The sequence below is a fragment of the Ostrinia nubilalis genome, chromosome 15 (assembly GCF_963855985.1).
Source record: "Ostrinia nubilalis chromosome 15, ilOstNubi1.1, whole genome shotgun sequence".
Classification (NCBI taxonomy): domain Eukaryota; kingdom Metazoa; phylum Arthropoda; class Insecta; order Lepidoptera; family Crambidae; genus Ostrinia; species Ostrinia nubilalis.
The window spans coordinates 8727730-8748144 of NC_087102.1; the positions used below are offsets into that span (position 1 = coordinate 8727730).

At 36.8% G+C, this 20415-nt stretch overlaps 1 protein-coding gene across 1 annotated transcript; it reads left to right on the plus strand.

Moving 5' to 3' along the window:
* The first annotated feature begins 3625 nt into the window (after positions 1 to 3625).
* LOC135078678 (uncharacterized) lies at positions 3626 to 10826 on the plus strand. Its single transcript, XM_063973221.1, has 3 exons — positions 3626 to 3738; positions 8801 to 8894; positions 10296 to 10826. The coding sequence occupies exons 1-3, from the start codon at positions 3626 to 3628 to the stop codon at positions 10455 to 10457; spliced, it is 369 nt and encodes a 122-aa protein (XP_063829291.1). The 3' UTR covers positions 10458 to 10826.
* The last annotated feature ends 9589 nt before the right edge of the window (positions 10827 to 20415 follow it).

Genomic DNA, 20415 nt, shown 5'->3' on the forward strand with positions numbered 1-20415 from the left:
TTCATAGTGTCACTGGTGGTTGTGTTATGGTTGCCACGTGGTTGCGGTGTGAGCGATATCACTTACGCGGTCGATAGTGACGGCTAATGTGGTTCAGGTGAATTTAACTACACTAAGCTGGGCGTCAAAGAAAAAATGTCGGTTAGAAAATCTTGAATATCTTCAGTGCCTGCTTTTACCTAGCTTTATGAAATAACTATTAAAGACTAAATTAATTCAAGCTTTTTATTTTTAGTAAATGTAAAGTAAATAAAAATGTATCGTTTTCCCAGTATGTTTTGCTTCATAACGCTAGGTCTAACCAACCCTTTTTCTTTGCGGTCCAGTGTATTTTAATACGAATTAGCGCCGCCCACGTGTTATGGTGTGTTTGTGGATGGTACGTGTGAAACAAGCCTAAGAAGTGTTGATAGGCACCATGGCTATTGAATATTGATGGGGGTTTTGTTAGACGGTTGTCGCTCAGCCGTGGTTTCACGCCGTTTTAGAATTCCATAGCGTATGAATCGCTGTTCGCTGAACAAGATTTTTCAATGATTGATTCTGGGCTCGCTTTCTATTGAATTCGTTTGTGAATGCAAACGAAATCTTACTTTATTTTTATTATTTAGTTATTTGAATAACACCCGATTTTTCTATCCGTAATTCTGCTCGCCATTTTTACGTTTTTCTTCGTTATTTATTAAGATTTTGGGTAGAATTACTAAGTTTCTAAAGTATAATTTGAGACATACACTTTGTATGTAGTATTCAGCTTAGACTTTAATAGTATAGAAGGACGTCCCTTGGAACATGCATGTCCTGGACAACTAAAAGAGTTGAGTAGTTTTTCAATTTTACTTCTTGCGGCAGCTGCGCTTCCAGGATTTTTCAAAGTTAATACTCGTGTACTAAGAGTTTTACAAGGAGTTACGCCTTTTTAGTCTAGTCTTGGATAGAGACTTGAACCCTCTCGACCCTAGCTCCTAGACTCGATTGTAGGGTAGGAAGAGTGTGGCACGCTGTGTAATAAAACTCTAGTTACAAATGTTAGTTGGTTAAAAACTTAAAACGTGTCTGATTTGAATAAAAATAGGTTTGGATTGTCCTGTACCTACACCTACAGAGCTCCAGAAAATTAATGGGGGCCAGTGTTGAGAAGAAGCAGTGCTAGAAAGCCAGTCACTATTAGAAAAAACTTGGTATCCTCTCGAGGGCAAGGCAGTACTTCTCCAAGAAGCAAAGGCTGCAGCTTTATTAAGCACAGATCTGACCTTGCATGGAATACTGCTGCCACCTCTGGGACGGCTCTGCCAAGAAACATTTGGCTGCTTTGGATTCGGTGGAAAGGCGTGCCAGAAGACTTATCGACAGCCCTACCCTTGTTGAAGCGGCGCTCCAGGAACTTGACCATCGCCGTAAGGTAGCATCCCTATCGGTTTTCTACAGGCTACACTTCGGAGAATGTGCGAAAGAATTACACGAATTAATTCCACCAGCCCCCTTCCATCATCGGGGAACCAGACGCAGGTTAGCGTACCATCCCTATATTGTTGACATTCCACCAGCTCGCACTAAGCGTTTCGATGACTCTTTTATAATGCGAACAGCTAGGGACTGGAATTCGTTGCCTGCTGCTGTCTTTCCCGAAAACTATAATCCGGGCCTCTTCAAGGCGAGAGTGAATAAGCATTTACAGGGCACATATGTACCATCCTACTTCCTAGACTGCATCCCACTTAACATCAGGTGCGATTGTGGTCAAATACCTGCCTTGTTATGCATAAAAAAAAAATTAGCCTTTCTTTTTTAAGGATTAAGTTACTTTACTGGTGTTTTGTCCCATGTGATTCGCGTTAGCACTTAAACTTCGCTTTAGCTGAAAACTTCAGTTGCCAAAACTAAGATAGTAAAACCAGAGATACAAGATTATTACGTCCGAAATTATCTGTCTAAGCCGTAACAGCGTCCAGTCGGGTCCTCAGGGAACCACAGAACTCGCAACTGCTCAAAGCCAATAGCAGCTGTGCACCTTGATATAAACTAGAGAATTAATTAGTCTATGTGAGCTCCGAGACTTTGATAATAAACTTGAGTACCTAGGTAATTGAATTATTTATATTTCTCCTACATTTTATGAGGATAACTAACGTAAGAGCGGACTCAACGAATAACTTACATTTACAAATTAAAAAATGCATAACTAGCAAAAAAGGGAATTCATTTATTTCAATTTCGTAACAATGTAAAATGGTATTATTACACTAATTAATGTTTATTTTCCACCTCATTGATATTTCAACAGCGTCGTATTTAAATGTTAACAGCTGACATTAACGATACCAACCCAAATGAACTCATTTGAATAATATGTTGATGCAAAAGTGAATAAAACGTCACCATCAAACAGGCCGAAATTAATTTCCCGCGGAAAAGTTTACGTATCGGACTCGTCCCTCCCTCGCATTTGAAATTCAGCTACAATGAAACGCTTTTAAATCCATTAAGCAGTAGTTACTCCCGTCAAGGGTCCGTTCGACAGGACGCGACGTCTGCGACTCCGCACGGAACTCGATCATTAGTGTGCTCACTCAATCCGAAAGCGATTTCATCCTGAAGATTCCGCCTCTTTGAAACTGGCGCAATATTGTCGAAAGCAGGAAAACTCTTTACGGGAAAAAAAATATTGCCCAAGTCGCAACGGGCAAAATGAGAACGAAACGCCAGGAGCCAATCGAGCGAACGAGCTCGGCGGCAATATACTCCCGAGTTTACGTTATCGATGACATAGCTACTGAATACACTTGAGCAGCAACGACCGCCACCGCCCGCGGCCGTAAACTCAGCAGAACAACTTCGTTACAACTCCGCTCTGTTTTGTTTCTGGCCCGCAATATTAGTTTTAGTCAAAAAGCTATTTTTCAACCCGCCGTCGAAAGGCTTGTAAAGTTTTCTAATTTAGTTAATTCGTACTCAGCGTTTCGTGAAGCCCTCGCTCTGGATTCGAAGATAGCGGTGAAATATTGCTACGTGAATTTCTTGGCGATTGTAAAGATAACATCGATGCAAATGGTGCGGCGCTCCTGTAGGCGTCGGTTCTGCTTTGTTATTGATGTAATTTCTTGGGTCTGGTGTAGCTGGAAATACATTTTAGGAATAAAATTACTCAGAAGCTTATTGTTATTATTAAATTGATGGAGTTTGCCGTAAAATTAAATGGTTTTCATAACAATTAAGATATGTTTTTTTTTTCATATCACTCATCTCAGTTTCGTACTTCTAACACTAAATTGCACACATTACATAACAAATGTATATTTGTATACCTACTATAGATTTCTATCGCTAAAGCTTTCAAAGCGTTGCGCGCACCATTAAACTGATAAAATCGACATGACACAAAAAATGTTTAGGTAAAAAACCTATATTTAATCGATCCGATTCTCCTTTCTAAAAAACTAAGGCTGGGCACCATCTAACTTTAACAAACGTCAAAATTCTGTCCAACTCGATACAAAACACACAGGTTACTTATCGTTATAGTTACGGTTAAAGCTAGGTGGTGCAGAACAGCCTAAGCTTACGGTTTATCTGTTACATCGATTTTAGTAATATTGAGTGGAGTTTTCCTTGTCTGCAGGTCCTCATGTTCCCTGAGGAGGGCTGGGCGCGGAGTGCCTCCTCCTCGTACTGGACCCTGCAGCCGTGCTGGTGGCGGCGCACCAGGTGCAAGGTCGTGGAGGTAGCTGGCACTAGGAGGTGAGATCAACCACAGACATTAATGTCAGGTAAAGATAGCTCAACGGTGTCATTGTCAGCTAGACTTGTGATCCGAGGTTCCAATCCCATGCGTCACTACTATGGGGTTCACCGCAAGCATATACATACTCGTATTTAGCATACCACTGAGGGGATAACGAGACTTTTTAAAATTGAGTTGAATTAATCGATAATTAGGCAAAATTTCCGATGAAATGAAATTTTAACACTGTAACGCATCACCAAAATGATGTAAATAAATTACTGATGAACTAATTTGATGATTTTTTCACGAAGATACATTAATAACTAATGGATTGCGTGAGAATAAATATTTTCAGGCACTGGATTAATAGGTATTTAAAAATAAAATCCAATCGATATTTTTAGTTTTAGGGAAAACACCCATCCCTAATTATAGGATGATGTTATTTTGTAGACTCAATCAACGAAACTGATACACTGCGCTGGAGCCACGTCCCTTCGATGTAATCCCTAAGCTTGAACATTACAGAAAGAAAACAGCCCGAATAAAAAACATTCTTCAGAAGCATTATCCTCACAAAATGTAGCGAAGAGAAAATGTTGTTTGTTCGTAAATTGATTAAGTATCTACTTAGCACCCATTTATATTAATTAGTTCCAAGATTACAACGTACTTTTATGACATCCATTTATTTAAGGAGCACCAGCCATATTCCCGCTGAACGTCTGAGAGGAAGCTGTTTATCTTGTCTGTTGCACATAAACGTGTTTTTCGCAATTAACTGGCTCGCTCAGGTGAGCTGAGCGGTTGTTCAGTCTGTTTGACAAACGGCCGGAAGTTGCCCGGGGCGCCACTATCGTCGCTGCGCCGCCGCACGAAACAGTGAAAAGTGGCGGGGACGTGACGCAAATAAATATGGCGGCAAAGGCTTAACTCCCGCTCGGACGAATGACATGTTGATATGCACAGCTTAACTGTTTATGGCAGTTGAATTCTCATTGAAATTAAATGGCATAAAGGGACTCTCTTTGTTTTACGGTTCGATCAATCTCTATGAATTTATAGGTAGGTACTGAAATTGTAACTTAAGTTGCGTTAGGTCTTTGACGAGGATTAACAAGAAATTAAATTCTAGTCGAATAGTTTTCCAAAGCTTTTGTTTTGTATAATGAATTCTATCAGCAAAATAGCTATGGAAGAATTTCTGAAATGTAAGGCACTACCTTGAGAGCCATTACAATACAATGCTCAGCAATATAGTTACCTGAATTCTTTCTAAAGCATTTAACCTACAATTAAAACTATCCAGTACAATTCCAAAAAGATTTTTCCGCGCTGGGAATCCCCGCACCTAGGCCAGGGGCTAAGCGGCAATCGTTAACTTTAACGATTATAGCTGCCCGCCTCACTATTTTTCCCTAAACGACTCTTATTTCATGATAACACTAGCTGACTAGATCTGCTGTTCCCGTTAACTGTTCATTGTCCCATGACTGGGCCTCCGTTTAAAACTATTCGCCGGTTCGCACGTTTTAAGTTCGGTGCTTGTAGATTCGCGAAACGTTGTGAGGAGCGATAACGCGGTGGAAAGTAGTGCGGAAGTGCGCATAAAGGTTTTTAATTTGTTCGTGCGAAATTCCCGGAGGATGTTTGGGCTATTACAGGGCGGGCTGCCATTACTTCGACCGTTAGGGCCGCGATGTACGTGTCGGATTCGCGTCCTACTAACTGGCAGACGTGATCGGCCTGGTGATTGGCCTATCTTCGCGCACGCGGGCGCCCATCGGTGGGACGTGGGACCACATCACTGTTTTGCTAAATCTTCGCTTTTGCCCTTGAAATTATTGCACAATAATTCGTCACGCATTCAAATTGGTTGTATTTTTTTTTAATTGCTGCATTTATTAAATTTTTTAGATAATATCTACGTCTAGCATGAAAGAATCTTGCCTATTTTACTCGTGTTTTGCTAAATAACAAGTTAAGCATGTATATGATGACATACCTACTCGTAGTTCATTAGTCTAAAAAGTGGTACCTAACTTAAATGGGCTAACTCAACCTTCACCTACGGGATCTTCTACGATATTACCTAAGTACTCAAATAAGTCAGCAGGTGACGTCTAATCCTTGAGGTATGTTAGTACTCGTATACGTATAGCAGTACCGCGTTAAAGCTAGCATAAATCACCGTTAGGTAGGTACTAATTCCTTGCTAAGCGTGACATAAGTCACCGCTTCTTAACATTAACGTGCTGTTACTGTGTTGTTGTAAGAAAATGGAAGTCTTGAAAATTATTATTTACTTGCTGCGTGTAGACTGTACAATCAATTTGTTATAGTAAAACAAACACCAATATCGTTTCCATACGCCATATCTATATTGAAAAACAACCAATATAATTAATTAATAGTCTGAAATTCCCTAAATTTTAATACTACCAACCAGCCTTCAGGCATATTTTTGAGCATCGTTACATAACACGGCCTATACGGACAGCAGTCCCAAGGTGCCAAGGCTGGCATAAATCACGGTTGTCACCTGCGTATTACTACGCCACGGAGGTGGCGTTTGCCGCTAATTTCCCGCAGAGGGCGCCACTATCTGTCTTCTGCTTTCCGCCAAAGACCCTTAATAAGGACACAAGGCTTACTGACTCTATTTGGGACAGTTCCATTTATGAAAAATCTTTAAAGAATTTCAAGATAAAATCGGGCACTTTCTAATTCAGTTAGGTTCGAGTACCTACTAATAAGATATTATAACAAATTTATAAGAGCGTCAATACTATGAAATCTAGATATTCGTATAGAACTCACACTAATGAACGACTTTACAGAAGCTATAATATAATTCATGGGCAATAAATCCCTTAAACCCAATATCGAAACTTTTACACTTCCTATAGCAGTATTAAGAGTTCTGAATAACTGCATTTTATAGGCCATTCCCTGTAAATAAAGTTCCAAAGTTTATAAGATTTACAAGTTTCGGAGGGTTTTTTAGTTTTATCAAGGATATTTTTCACATAAGCCAGTAGCGGCCAAGTTTTGTGATTTGTCTAGATATCTCCATTCTCCGAGTTAGTTCAGGCTTTTAAATTTCTAAAACTACAAAGTCCGTTTCACTTTATTTTGATTTAGCTACATTGGACCGCAAAGAAAAGGTGTCGGTTAGAAAATCTATATCTTCCAAAGTTTAGCTTTATGAAACAAAACATACAGGAAAACTACGCATTTTTATTTAATATTTTACATTATTAGGAATGAAAAGCTTGAATTAATTTAGTCTTTATTTCAGGCCAACACTTTTTCTTTCCTGAATAATACATCTCCCAGTAAGCTTTAAGTGGCTTTTATGTTATATTTTTTCAAAACCCCATTTTCCTTATTGTTTATAACCACGTTTAATATGCTTATTTCCATCGTGGACTATGCTTAAGCCGTAAAAACGTAATCCGATGAGATTGTTTTTACAATCCAAACAAGGGTACGGCGCGAAAATTCTTTTAATCCCGACCTGTTAAGGATTATTGTTCCATTAATAGCTTGAGCACTTGCAAAATAACTACAAAGCGAATTATTTGTTATATTTGGAAAATATCGTATGGTTTTGGGTGTTCAGATAATAGCTTATGAGGCTTTTGATTTATTTTTGTTATAAAAAAAAGGTAACTGAGAGAACTTTTGATCTAAGTCCTAAGTGTAGACAAAGTAGCGTTCGTTTTCGTTTCTTACACGATTAATAAGTCTCAAAATACTGTAGTTTCTATCAACCTAAAACTTCAATATAATGAATTATAAATTTTACAATAATATTATTTGTATGAATGAAAAAAAATATACAAACTTTAATGCAGATTTTTCTCATACATATAAAATTGTATTTTTAACCGACTTCAAAAAAGGAGGAGGTTATATGTTCGACTGTATGTATGTTTTTTTTTTCTATGTATGTTCACCGATTACTCCGTCAATTGTGGACCGATTTTCAAAATTCTTTTTTTGTTCGATAGGGTACACTTCTGAGGTGGTCCCATTGTCACCAAGTCAGGATCTTATGATGGAATCCTAGGGAAATCGAGGGCAACCCTCAAATTTTATAGGCACGTATATCGTTTTTCAAACTTTTTCTTAAGTTATTCAAGTATTTGCTCCTGGAAATCATCATATCATATTGATGAGCTGATGATAGAAGGTACAACTCCTTAATGCTTAGGAGTTGGAGGATAATTCTATAGATATATATTAATTTTATAGTTTCTAAATTTATTCAAGTGTTTGCATCAAATAGTCATCATCTCATCATGATGAACTGGTCATGGTAGGTACAACTCCTTAACGCTTAAGAGTTGGAGGGAAATTTTTTAAATATTGTAGGTACAATTAGACCCACAGTTGTTAGGTTTAAGGTCTTTTTAGGTTGTCGATATGATAACCTGTATTTGTAGCGAATATTATTTTACACTTGACATGAAGAATATAGTCTCAATGTACTGCCTACCTTCAGTGGTAACATCAAGGTAATAATTAGTAAACTAAAAAGCAAGAAATAAGTTATTTTTATTAAAAAAAATAAAACCGACTCCAAAAAACCTACACTAAAAAGTAGAAAAATAATTACTAATTACTTATATTAGGACGAATTAATATTTATGTATACCATGATTGATACTTTTGGAGTCGGTGCAGGCAAACTTTACACGTTTCATAATCTTGGCACCGACTCCAGAAGTATCAATCATGGTATACATAAATATTAATTCGTCCTAATATAAGTAACTAGCTTTCCGCCCGCGGCTTCGCCGCGTGGAATTTTGTCTGTCACAGAAAAACTTTATCGCGCGCGTCCCTGTTTCAAAAACCGGGATAAAAACTATCCTATGTTCTTTCCCGGGACTCAAACTATCTCTATGCCAAATTTCATCAAAATCGGTTGCGAGGTTTAAGCGGGAAAGCGTAACAGACAGACAGACAGACAGAGTTACTTTCGCATTTATAATATTATATAGTTGGGATTAGTAATTATTTTTCTACTTTTTAGTGTAGGTTTTTTACATAATGATTTTGTTTCAGACATAGCACTCAGGCAAGGATGGTGGTGAGCGGCGGCAACGCGGTGTACATTGTTGGCACTTTTAAGCACCTTGGGACTGATGCCGATTTTAAGGTAACATACAATAAAATAACGCATTAAAGGCAATATAGTAAATGGCAATGCCAGATTTTGTATGGAAAGTGGCGTCTTTTTTTTTCGCGCGGCCATCGACCAAACTTTGTTTTTTGATTACAAAATAGTGTAATAAACCAAACTTACTATGGCATGTATAACCTCTAAACTCAGTCTGAACTGAGTTACGAGCATTAGAAGTTTGATGATTTTCATACTAGATTTGCTTTTTGTGCGCAAGTTTTGTAAAAAATTGCAGCTCTACATAATATTGTGAATTGCAAATTGATTGAAATGTCGTGGTTAAAAAAAACCACGGGCATGTTTAAAAAAACGCTTGTACCTAATATTATTAGTATTGTGAACGTCGATTTTGTTAACAATAATATGGGCCACTGTAACATGGGGTGTGGTGTGGAGCTTATTAGCTCTTAGACAATGCGTAACTTAGAACCTGTGTTTTAATGATAACAATCATTGGTTTCAAAGCAAGTACTATCCAGGAGTAAAATTAATATGATCAGTAAGAGCAACTTGTACGGTAGAATAGTGAACCACATTTCCCTTCACATGTCTATTACCACAAAATATTAGTACCTACTTACTTGCTTTGAAATTTAATAAGTATGTTTAAGTGAAATGATGTAACATTTATTGTGAGGTCACAGAGTAAATATTTGCAGCAACGTGAGCTGTTATCCTACCGCGAACGTGCATTTCCAATGCGGTTTATACCTATTGCCCCAATTGGTGGTTTCTGATTATACAATTAGAGTGTTTGTTATTGAATCCCTCTCTGTAGTAAACTGAAATATTTACCTGCGATGGGTATTGTTTATTGCTATAACTGAAAATAATTAAATCAAATTGTCTATTTGTATGTGACAACAACCGGGTTGCTTTTAGGTTCAGCCAATAATCCTATTTCTAACATAAAACAGATGCTATCTTTACTATGTGATCCTAGCTATGCGATTAATACTCCTGATATGTGTGATTAGTCTGTAGATTGTCTCTAAAAGTAAATATCATGAAATAATAATTACACACGGTGCTGCTCGCCAGTCCTGTTATTTAAACTTGGCTGGACACGCTACCGCGTAGATTTGGGTCACTTGGAAAAAATCTATTTAGAAAAGAAACATTAAGTGAAATTTATATGCAACGAATAAGTAACTTACAATAATTTACCCTAGATATTTCATTTGTCATGTAACCTATTCCACATCACACGGTTGGTAGCGGCCTGCATCCAGCGCCTTCCGCTACCTTTATTAGGTCGTCGGTCCACCTTGTGGGCGGACGTAGCACGCTGCGTCATTTGGGGAGGCCTATGTTCAGCAATGGACGTCCTATGGCTGAAATGACGACGATGTAACCTATTTTGGTGTTTGCCAACAGTTATACCTGACCACGAACGTGACGCAGGCGGACTTCAATATGGGGTACACCATGACGGGCACCCTCGAGCGCGGCAGCCGCTCCACCAACACCTTCCAGATGACGCACTTCGCGGTTCTGCGACGCTGCGACCATGAGAGCCACCACCTCAAGAACTCCTAAAACGATTAAAGTAGTATATTGGGGCTGTTGCTTATTTTATCCTATTTTTATAAAAAATCACCTCTCTGTTATGTCTGTTCTTTGTGCCAAATAAGGCCATTCAGTCCTCCGCCGCTGCGACCACGAGAGTACTTAGCTCTCAAACAAATGAACATTCTTCAATCTTACTTTTTTTCTGGCATTCCTTGGTAGTAGGTAAACCTCTCTTTTGCGTTATGTGCCATAATAGGGCCTCTTGACCCTGGTATACATCATGACTTCAACATGGGGTATCTACACCATGACGGGCACCCTCCATCGGGAATATGAGAGCCACCACCTCAAGAACTCCTAAAAAGTCGAAAGATTATTAAGTTAACTTTGTTATAATTCGCAAGAACTAAAAAGTCAAATCTTTTTGGTGACTTTATAGGTACTTAACTTACTCTACTTTACCTCTATATTATTATCCTTGATTTATACCAGATGAAGCACTTCGCGGCACAAATATCTAAAAATACATTAAACAAAGGAGTATAATATTTTGGTCTCATCATTTGGCTATGAATTACTATGACGAAAAGACTTTTACTTTTTAATTAAATATTTGATTTTTATTTACTAGTAATTAAGTATTAGTGCAAGTTATCTATATGCTTCGAAAATAATGATCTCGTTTAGATATTGCTAGTCTTAATTAAGGTTAGATTAAGGATATATTGCCAAGCGATATTGTGATCAGACTTTTGCAAAAACATTCTCAATGTTTCGAAAAACGTAGTATGTAGCAGTAAGATTACACTATGTACATATTTTGAACTTGTCTCAATGTACAGACGCTTAAACTATAGTTGTAGTGTAGTTTGTAGATACATTGGTTTATTTTTCTATTGTCATTTAAGATTTATTTAAGCACCCTACAATATCAAGGTGGTATATTGCCGTTTTTGTGTCTTTATTAAGGCCATTTGAAATTATAACAAAAACCAGTTTGGATTCGATCTTACTATTTGATCCGATTCATATTTGGGTGCAAGAGTAGACTTACTTTATCATCATTCTAGTCTACAACTAAATTGTAGTGAAACAAAACATTGCATTAGTTCTAAGTCGTAGAGAATAGATGTCGTAGAACTACGTAAATAATCTTACCTACATCAGTATTATCAGTTAGTAAGCTTATGTAAGTATCGAATTGTAACATAAATGTTGAACCCAGGAGTCAAACGTACCTGCCTTTCGTAGCCGTTTCAATTATTCGTAAGCTCACATTTTGCGGTGTAGTAATTGTAGCGTAATTTCGGATTTTCCTGCTCATCGAAAATTTATAAATGAATTGACGTTCGTTTTAAAACGGCTGTGAGCGAAAATATTTTGGTGGAGCTCCTTCACGCTTGAGCGGGCGAAATAATAATATATTGGTCGGCGTTTATATCGATCGGCGGACTTACTGCCCTGCACATCCAACATATCGCCGGCTCACATATTTTGATGGCACAATAAACTTGTAGGGCGCGGGAGATCAACCGCGGCAAGAATGCCCATTGTGAGCGATTTAGACAAAGCTAGATGATAGGCGAATAACGCTGAATAAGGGGCCGTTCAAGTATTACGTAAGCAGATTTCTTACCATTTTTTACCCCCCCGCCCCCCTTGTCATCAAAAGTAAGCAAAGCACTTACCCCCTCCCCCTATGCTTACGTAAACATTTTTAGTTATAAATGTTTTTTTATATTGTCATTTTTAAAATAGGAAAATTCATGAAAATATTAGTTTTAACTGATACACACAGAGTAAGGGACAAAAAATATAATCAGAAATAAAGAACATAACAAACATAATTGCATCAATTATGCATCAACATAAACATAAACAAATGATAACTTTCAATGCTTACAATACGTTTAGTATCCAAACAAAACACGCGCGCGGGAGGCCGCGTGTTTTGATGATATTATGCGGACTACGACTCTCAAATGGCAATGCCAGATTTTGTATGGAAAGTGGCGTCTTTTTTTTTTCGCGCGGCCATCGTTCAAACTTTGTTTTTTGATTACAAAATAGTGTAATAAACCAAACTTACTATGGCATGTATACCTCTAAACTCAGTCTGAACTGAGTTACGAGCATTAGAAGTTTGATGATTTTCATACTAGATTTGCTTTTTGTGCGCAAGTTTTGTAAGAAATTGCAACAAAATATTGCGCTATTTTTTTATTGCGCTGATTCTGCTCCATACTGATGTCTGGAGCCTTTAATGGATGGTATTGTTTGTTTACACATACAATCTCACTAGTTTGTTGCAATTTCTTACAAAACTTTGCGCGCAAAAAGCAAATCTAGTATGAAAATCATCAAACTTTTAATGCTCGTAACTCAGTTCAGACTGAGTTTAGAGATATACATGTCATAGTAAGTTTGATTTATTACACTATTTTGTAATCAAAAAACAAAGTTTGGTCGATGGCCGCGCGAAAAAAAAAGACGCCAATTTCCGGCATTGTCTTTTCAATGGGCAATGTCGGCACGAGAGTTAATTATATTAGACAAGTGAATAGCGCACGGTAATTTCCCTAATGTGCGGTAATTCCCCTAATCAGTTCTCAAAGCGAGTGCCTACGCATATGTATTATTTGCGGGAATCCCCGAAAAAACGTAAATAACTAACGATGACGTAATCATCATCTAGACCCCCCCTACCCCCCATGTCATCCAAAATAAGCAAAACAGAGACCCCCCCACCCCCCCTTGGTGCTTACGTAATACTTGAACGACCCCTAATAGGATATTAGTGTCTCTGTATAGAGAATAATACTCTTATATGCTTGCTTTTATAGACGAGCAAAAAGTCATAGCATTATCTTCTTGTCAATATACCTTTCATTGGCTTGTAACCTAGTCATTTTCTCCTCAAATAAGATGTCCTTGATTTCTGTAAATGTAAAGGTATTGGTGCAATTGTGTATGTAATTAATTAATAATTTAAGTAATTGTATTTTTGACTACATTATTTTTTGTATTGATTATAGTTAGGACGTAATGTAAGTAAGTTAAAGGGTCAGAACACAGACGTCCAGTATCGCACTCCCTCCAGTGTTTACACACATCATTTTGTACAAAATTACGAGTATTATAACGTCTCCTACTCGGCTACTTAGTGCTAAGTAACTAGAAATCTTTTTAGCCTTTGCATACGTGTACTCTTGCGAGCCCAGTTTTAGAACTTTGATAATGCCTATTCATGAAATCATATGAACCCATTCATTGCTCTTGTAATTTTCTTTGGGGCACTTGTACAATTTGCAAAGAAAAGTGTGAAATTGTGACAACGTGTTTTATTATATGACTCTCTTTGTACAGAAGAATCTTTCAGATCAATATGTACAGTCACGGAATGAAAAGGTTCGTCAGTTTTCAAATTGATTCCTTCAACGAATCGCGAGCACATATTACCTTTTGAAACTATGTTACAGAATAATCTCGAGTTAGAGAAAATAATCTTTAACTGTTCGTCAGTAAAGTTCAAAATCATTCAGATCAAAGTTGTTTGACGATTTATCTTGTCAAGAAGATTATTATGATTGATAAACTAAAACCTTCTTGTTGGTTCAACCTGCCATTATTATTTCTCTTAAATAAAAAAACCTATTGTCAATTGGTCAATGTCATCATTGCATTGCACTGATGGGATAGAAAAATAAACGAGCAAAACCTTATTCGTTAGCAAACGTCATACTTATTTAAATGTTAGCAGCACTGTTTCTTGCACTGTTATGTTGGCAGGTTTGACTCTTACAGTACCTAGTGCAAGCGAAAACCGACACTAAGGTGACGAACCTTTTCATACCGCGACTGTACCTAATTCTAAACATTATACCAAAAGTGCTCAAAGTTACGGAGTTATGTAATGCCATGCCGTATAACTTCATTCATACAATTTCTTCTTGGATGACAAACTACAATGAGTAGTATAATAATAGACATTTTTAAATTGAATACAATAAGCCTGTATAATAAAGAACTTTCTTTTTATAATTCATACGGCACATTACGCCACTAAATTATTTAATATTCACAGTGCATTAGTGAATGGATAACGCTTGAATTAAATAAGTTTATATAAATGGTTGCATAAGAATAGATGGGTTATTTTTGTTTTTCCTGTATCTGGGACATATATTTAATATTTTATAAATCTTTTAAACAATAGTTTATAATATTTAGTAATATAATATTTCATGTAGACAATTTTCTTTCTCGGCTAACTGATCGTCTAGTTGTATCTATAAAATTTCGTGATACTTATTAGATGCAACAATAGGTTTTGCTTTTATTTTCCGTGTTTTTGTATAAATAACTTATTTGTGTAAAGAAAATAAAGTTTCCAGAAAAGCTCTAATATTTTTGGGTTTGTCTGTAAGTTAACATCATCTAGCTCTAAAAACTTATTTATTAAACATTAGAAGTACTTTCATCAAAGTATTATCGTAATGCAAGTGCCAAAGACAATTTAGGGAGCTTTTATTGTAAGTTTCAATTATGATAAGTGTAAATAGAAAACGCTTCAATATTGATGTTGTCGTTCGTATATCGAGATAACTCAAATAAATTGTATAAAATATATCTTTGTTTCATTTTCCCATGATTTAAAATGATTTGAAAACATGACATAAGGAATGGTATCAATGACGTTACTTACAAATAAAGTTTTTAATCGCAAGTAGTGGAGCTTACACTAAATTATTATTTAACAGAAAAGATTATTTTTAAAAAAGTATTTAAGAGAAAAGATTATTTTTTACATCAAAGAATCTATACCATTTCAAACTATAAACGAAAGTTTATAATATGTAGGTACTACACCATCATTTATCTTGTAGCTAGCAATTCCTGGCGATTTAAACATCATTGCAAAATTGAAAGCCACTGGATGACGAATAGCTTAAGAACCAATTGACATTCCCAATGGACTTATAATTGAACAAGACTGTTAAGTCCGTTACTGTATGGTCCTGTAGGGATCCGCAGGTTGAACTGATGTAAGTCTGAGATAATATACTGTTACATACTATCTTTTCTATAATTCTACCCAAAAGCAGGCCTGGCTCACTCCGCGCGGTACATCCGATAATTACCTACAGCGAAGCGCCCCACAGTGGTCCCGATTTAATAAAACATGGACATTGATGCTAGAGGCACGAAATTTTTTTTGATGGTTACTGCTATGATAACTAATAAGGCAAAAAAATATTACAATCCTACGACGTCTATTTCGTAGTAAAAAAAAATAAATACATATTTTTTGTATGGAAGAAATTACGTTTCTGTCAATTTTTCGAAATTCTTTAACGATGTCAAGATGCCGATCACACATGTTATAAAACAAGTGATTCTGAGTATTTCATGCGAAGATACTTGTCACTTATCTCTGCGTACTTTTGAGTTATCGAGGGTTGAAAAATCGATTTTTTTATATTAAATATTTGCACGAAAAATTGCCAGAATTACAATATGGTGTATAAGGGACACCTTTGATGACACATAACAACGACTCGCACTCGCGCGCGCTCGTATGCATCAACTTTTACTAAAATAAAAAAAAATTAAGTGAAGTACTTAATACAACGTTGTATGTATAGGTCCGCTGGCCGTCAAAAAGTAGCTTATACGAGAGGTTGCCCAATTTACAATATGTCCATCATTGATAACTCACACAAATATCGTCTCTCTCTGAAGGATAACAAGTTTTTTTTGTTTCCAGAAGCTCTTGATAGGATGGAAGCCCATAAATACTCTCTGAAGCGAGAATGAATCTCAAATTGCGATATTGCCATTTTGACAAATTACATGATGTAACTAGCGCTAACGTTTATCTTCAGGTAGACACAGTTTTAAGTTAAAAGATTGTCTACTATTTCACACTGTTCTTCGTTTTGGAACAGTTCTTTGATTATAGGTAGTCGCTAATTTCGTTTTGTTAGACTCTTTCAGTTTAGCACATAAAGCGTAAACTAATTCCTCCTCAGAATGATCTAAAAGTGTTAGAGAGCGCCTCTTCTTCTGCAGAAGAAGAATTTTGCATAAATCTTCAAAAGGTTTTTTATTTATACTAAAAGTCGATGGTTGCACATCTACTTCCGCAGTCTCATCAACTGGAGCGTCTTCCTCAGTATTAACGTTGTCTATGCGTTGTGTTAACTCGGTAAAAAACATTGTTTAAATCTATATTTTTACAATTCGGCCAGACAATTTGAGAGTCTAGCCAATGCGAATTCTGGTGCAAAAATGTCTTTTGGGCTCTGCTGGAAGCAGACCATATCTTCTTTGATATATTTCTTGTAAAATTACGACTTAATGATTTGATAATTACTCAAATCTTCGGAAGAAAATTCAATGCCAATACGTTCGTCATTTTAGTCTGAAATGGTCTGGCCGAAATGTAAAAATATAGATTTAAAAAATGTTTTTTACCGAGTTAACACAACGCATAGACAACGTTAACACCGAGGAAGACGCTCCAGTTGATGAGACTGCGGAAGTAGATGTGCAACCATCGACTTCTGGTATAAATAAAAAACCTTTTGAAAATTTATGCAAAATTCTTCTTCTGCAGAAGAAGAGGCGCTCTCTAACACTTTTAGATCATTCTGAGGAGGAATTAGTTTACGCTTTATGTGCTAAACTGAAAGAGTCTAACAAAACGAAATTAGCGACTACCTATAATCAAAGAACTGTTCCAAAACGAAAAACAGTGTGAAATAGTAGACAATCTTTTAACTTAAAACTGTGTCTACCTGAAGATAAACGTTAGCGCTAGTTACATCATGTAATTTGTCAAAATGGCAATATCGCAATTTGAGATTCATTCTCGCTTCAGAGAGTATTTATGGGCTTCCATCCTATCAAGAGCTTCTGGAAACAAAAAAAACTTGTTATCCTTCAGAGAGAGACGATATTTGTGTGAGTTATCAATGATGGACATATTGTAAATTGGGCAACCTCTCGTATAAGCTACTTTTTGACGGCCAGCGGACCTATACATACAACGTTGTATTAAGTATTTCCCTTAATTTTTTATTTTATTTTATTAAAAGCTGATGCATACGAGCGCGCACGAGTGCGAGTCGTTGTTATGTGTCATCAAAGGTGTCCCTTATACACCATATTGTAATTTTGGCAATTATTCGTGGAAATATTTAATATAAAAAAATCGATTTTTCAACCCTCGATAACTCAAAAGTACGCAAAGATAAGTGACAAGTATCTTCGCATGAAATACTCAGAATCACTTGTTTTATAACATGTGTGATCGGCATCTTGACATCGTTTAAGAATTTCGAAAAAATTACAGAAACGTAATTTCTTCCATACAAAAAATATCTATACAGGGTGTTTCAAAAAAACCCCTAATAACTGAAGGGTATTTAATAGACGTCTATAAAGAGTCCCTTGTTAATTTCTTACAGTCATAGCGACATATTCAAATTTCGGGTAAATTTATGTAAAATAAAAATATCGATTATAAAAATTCCCATCACTAATTTGGGTTCATTGTCCTACCAGGAGTGACCAGGAGCAACTTTCTATGTTCACGCCCCCGGCCACGCCTCATTAAAACATTCTGTGCGCCTAGTATTTACTAGGTATTATTATTATTTAATACCTACGGAGAAAAAAATACACGCACGTCGTTAACAAAACAACAAGCATTCAAAATTATGGTTAGGTACATACCTACAAAAGTGGCTCAAAATGACGTCCTCCTTGCTGCACGCATATTCTTGCCCGTCTTGTTATTCGCGGCGCAAAGTCAGTAGGAATCAATTCCTGTGTGCGGCGGTAGTGGTACGGATGTTGACCATCTTCTTTCAGTGTTCGCCAAACTGAAACATGGTTCATTCCAAGTCGCGCCCCGGCGCGCCTTGTACTGGTCGTCGGTTCGTCTTCAAAGAGTTGCAGAACCTCTTCTGCACGCATTTCGTTTGTATTTGGGCGTCCACTAGAACCCGATCGATGAAAAGAGCCCGTAGAATGGAGACGTGTCACCATATCATGGAAACACTGATACGACGGAAGCCGTCGCTGGTCAGCCGCCGGTCTACCTTCGATAAACTGTTCCCGATAAAGTTCACGGGCTTGAGTTAAATTTCCATCAGCTCGAGCCACACACAACATCATCTCATAATATTCGGAATTAGAAAACATTGCCATTGTAGCAAAACAACACAAAACACAAAGCTTTCGAAAGTAGTTAAACGATAGGAAAACACACCGATCACGCACGAAGCATATGAACGACTAAATCAAAGAAGAGCCGACGGCCGGTGTCGCGATCTTTCGGCGCTTCTGCACACTGCAAAGTGGTGCGAACGGGATCGTGCCACATGCCAAATTTTTGCAACTTCTTATTATGACAATGCAACATTTCAACAACATTTTAACAATGATTTTAGTACGCTAATTTTTATTTCGCAGGTAAAGGAATGTCGCAATGTCGTTTATGTACCTACTTTGTCTACCAAGTTACGTCTCATTTTAAAATAGAAGAAATGTTAATGAATTCTCAGATTTATTTTCATATCAACATTCTAAAGCGTCCCTTAATAATTTTCACTTTTACAAAAGCAGCCTAAGACTGATTTACACGTATTAAGTAGTTAAGTAGGTAACTAAATTTTAACTTAATTTTAAGTCTATGTCCAAATGTCTCATAATTAGTATGAAACTGCTTATCAAAAGGTGTCAAGTGATAAGCCCCATCCACCAACTTACCCGAAAAATGAAGGTAAAATTTAGTTATCTACTTAACTACATAATACGTGAAAATCATCCTTTAAGACTTAATTTTAAGTGATTAAATTGCATTTAAACGACATGCAAATTCAAATTTAGTTACCTACTTATTACGTGTAAATCAGCCTTAATCATTTGTAAAACTTGATGTGAACGCCTCTGTACCTACTAATATCTAAAGATAGAACACTATTCGAATTCCGAACCTTGATGATCTCGTGTGGGAATCGAACCCGCGTTTTCCGCAATCCCGGTGGCTAACCTTTGAGCTACCGAAGCCCCAATGGACCGAACTAATCTTTAACCTCCTTAATAATAATATGATAAAACATGCAGCGTCCCATTGTCACTTGATGGTGAGTGACGTAGACAACAACGGGACGCTGCACGTGCTGTCAGCAGTTACAGTCGGCAGCTCGGTTCCAAATAGTACCTTAATTTATTCATTTAAGAAAAACACTACAAATTACAATCATGAAAAGACATTGCATTGCAGACTTGTTAGACAGTATTGTACTAGATAATAATCCTAAACGTGTTTACACGGGAACATTAATTGCATCTCTGTTAATAATAAACTTTCCTCTTAAACTTACTGCAACATCAGAAACATGACTGTTCTACAATTAATGTAAAACCAGAATCAGCTAGCCAAATATGCATTCCGAAAACAGATGAGTATGCAATTCAAATAGTTGTGCTTAGACGAAAGCTGATGCCAAGTTTGAATTACATAGATTGCGTTTTTCGTGTAAAGGTCAGTTTTTTTTGCTATTTTTGATTTATTTTGTTTGACAAAGAGATAATTACAAAACGATTAAATACATGCCATTGTAGGTAGTGGCTAAACTTAAATTTAACAAAACATTGAGTGAATGTGTTCAAACACGCAAAGTAAATAATAGGCTCGGCGAGTTAAGGAACAAAGGTCACCTTCTCTTTGACTGAGCCTCAATGTTTACACGTTCTGATATCAGTGCAGTGTCAATAACGCGCACCTACTTAGTATTTCTCCCATACCTTTATTCAGCCGCCTTGTTTAGATTAAGCATATTAAAGTAATGGCATCCCGTGATTATGTTCTAGCATTACCTTTGTAATAAGTTTACGTTTACAGTAAGAGTTTGCTGAATTAGAATTACATACACAATCTTAAGAGTATTTGTACCACCAAAAGTTTAACATA

Bases quoted from the DNA above. Each gene is read 5' to 3' on its own strand.
- LOC135078678 (XM_063973221.1), top strand. From the start codon at position 3,626: ATGTTCCCTGAGGAGGGCTGGGCGCGGAGTGCCTCCTCCTCGTACTGG. The intron at 3,739-8,800 runs GTGAGATCAACC...ATTTTGTTTCAG, and splicing joins GAGGTAGCTGGCACTAGGAG to ACATAGCACTCAGGCAAGGA. The intron at 8,895-10,295 runs GTAACATACAAT...GTTTGCCAACAG, and splicing joins GGACTGATGCCGATTTTAAG to TTATACCTGACCACGAACGT.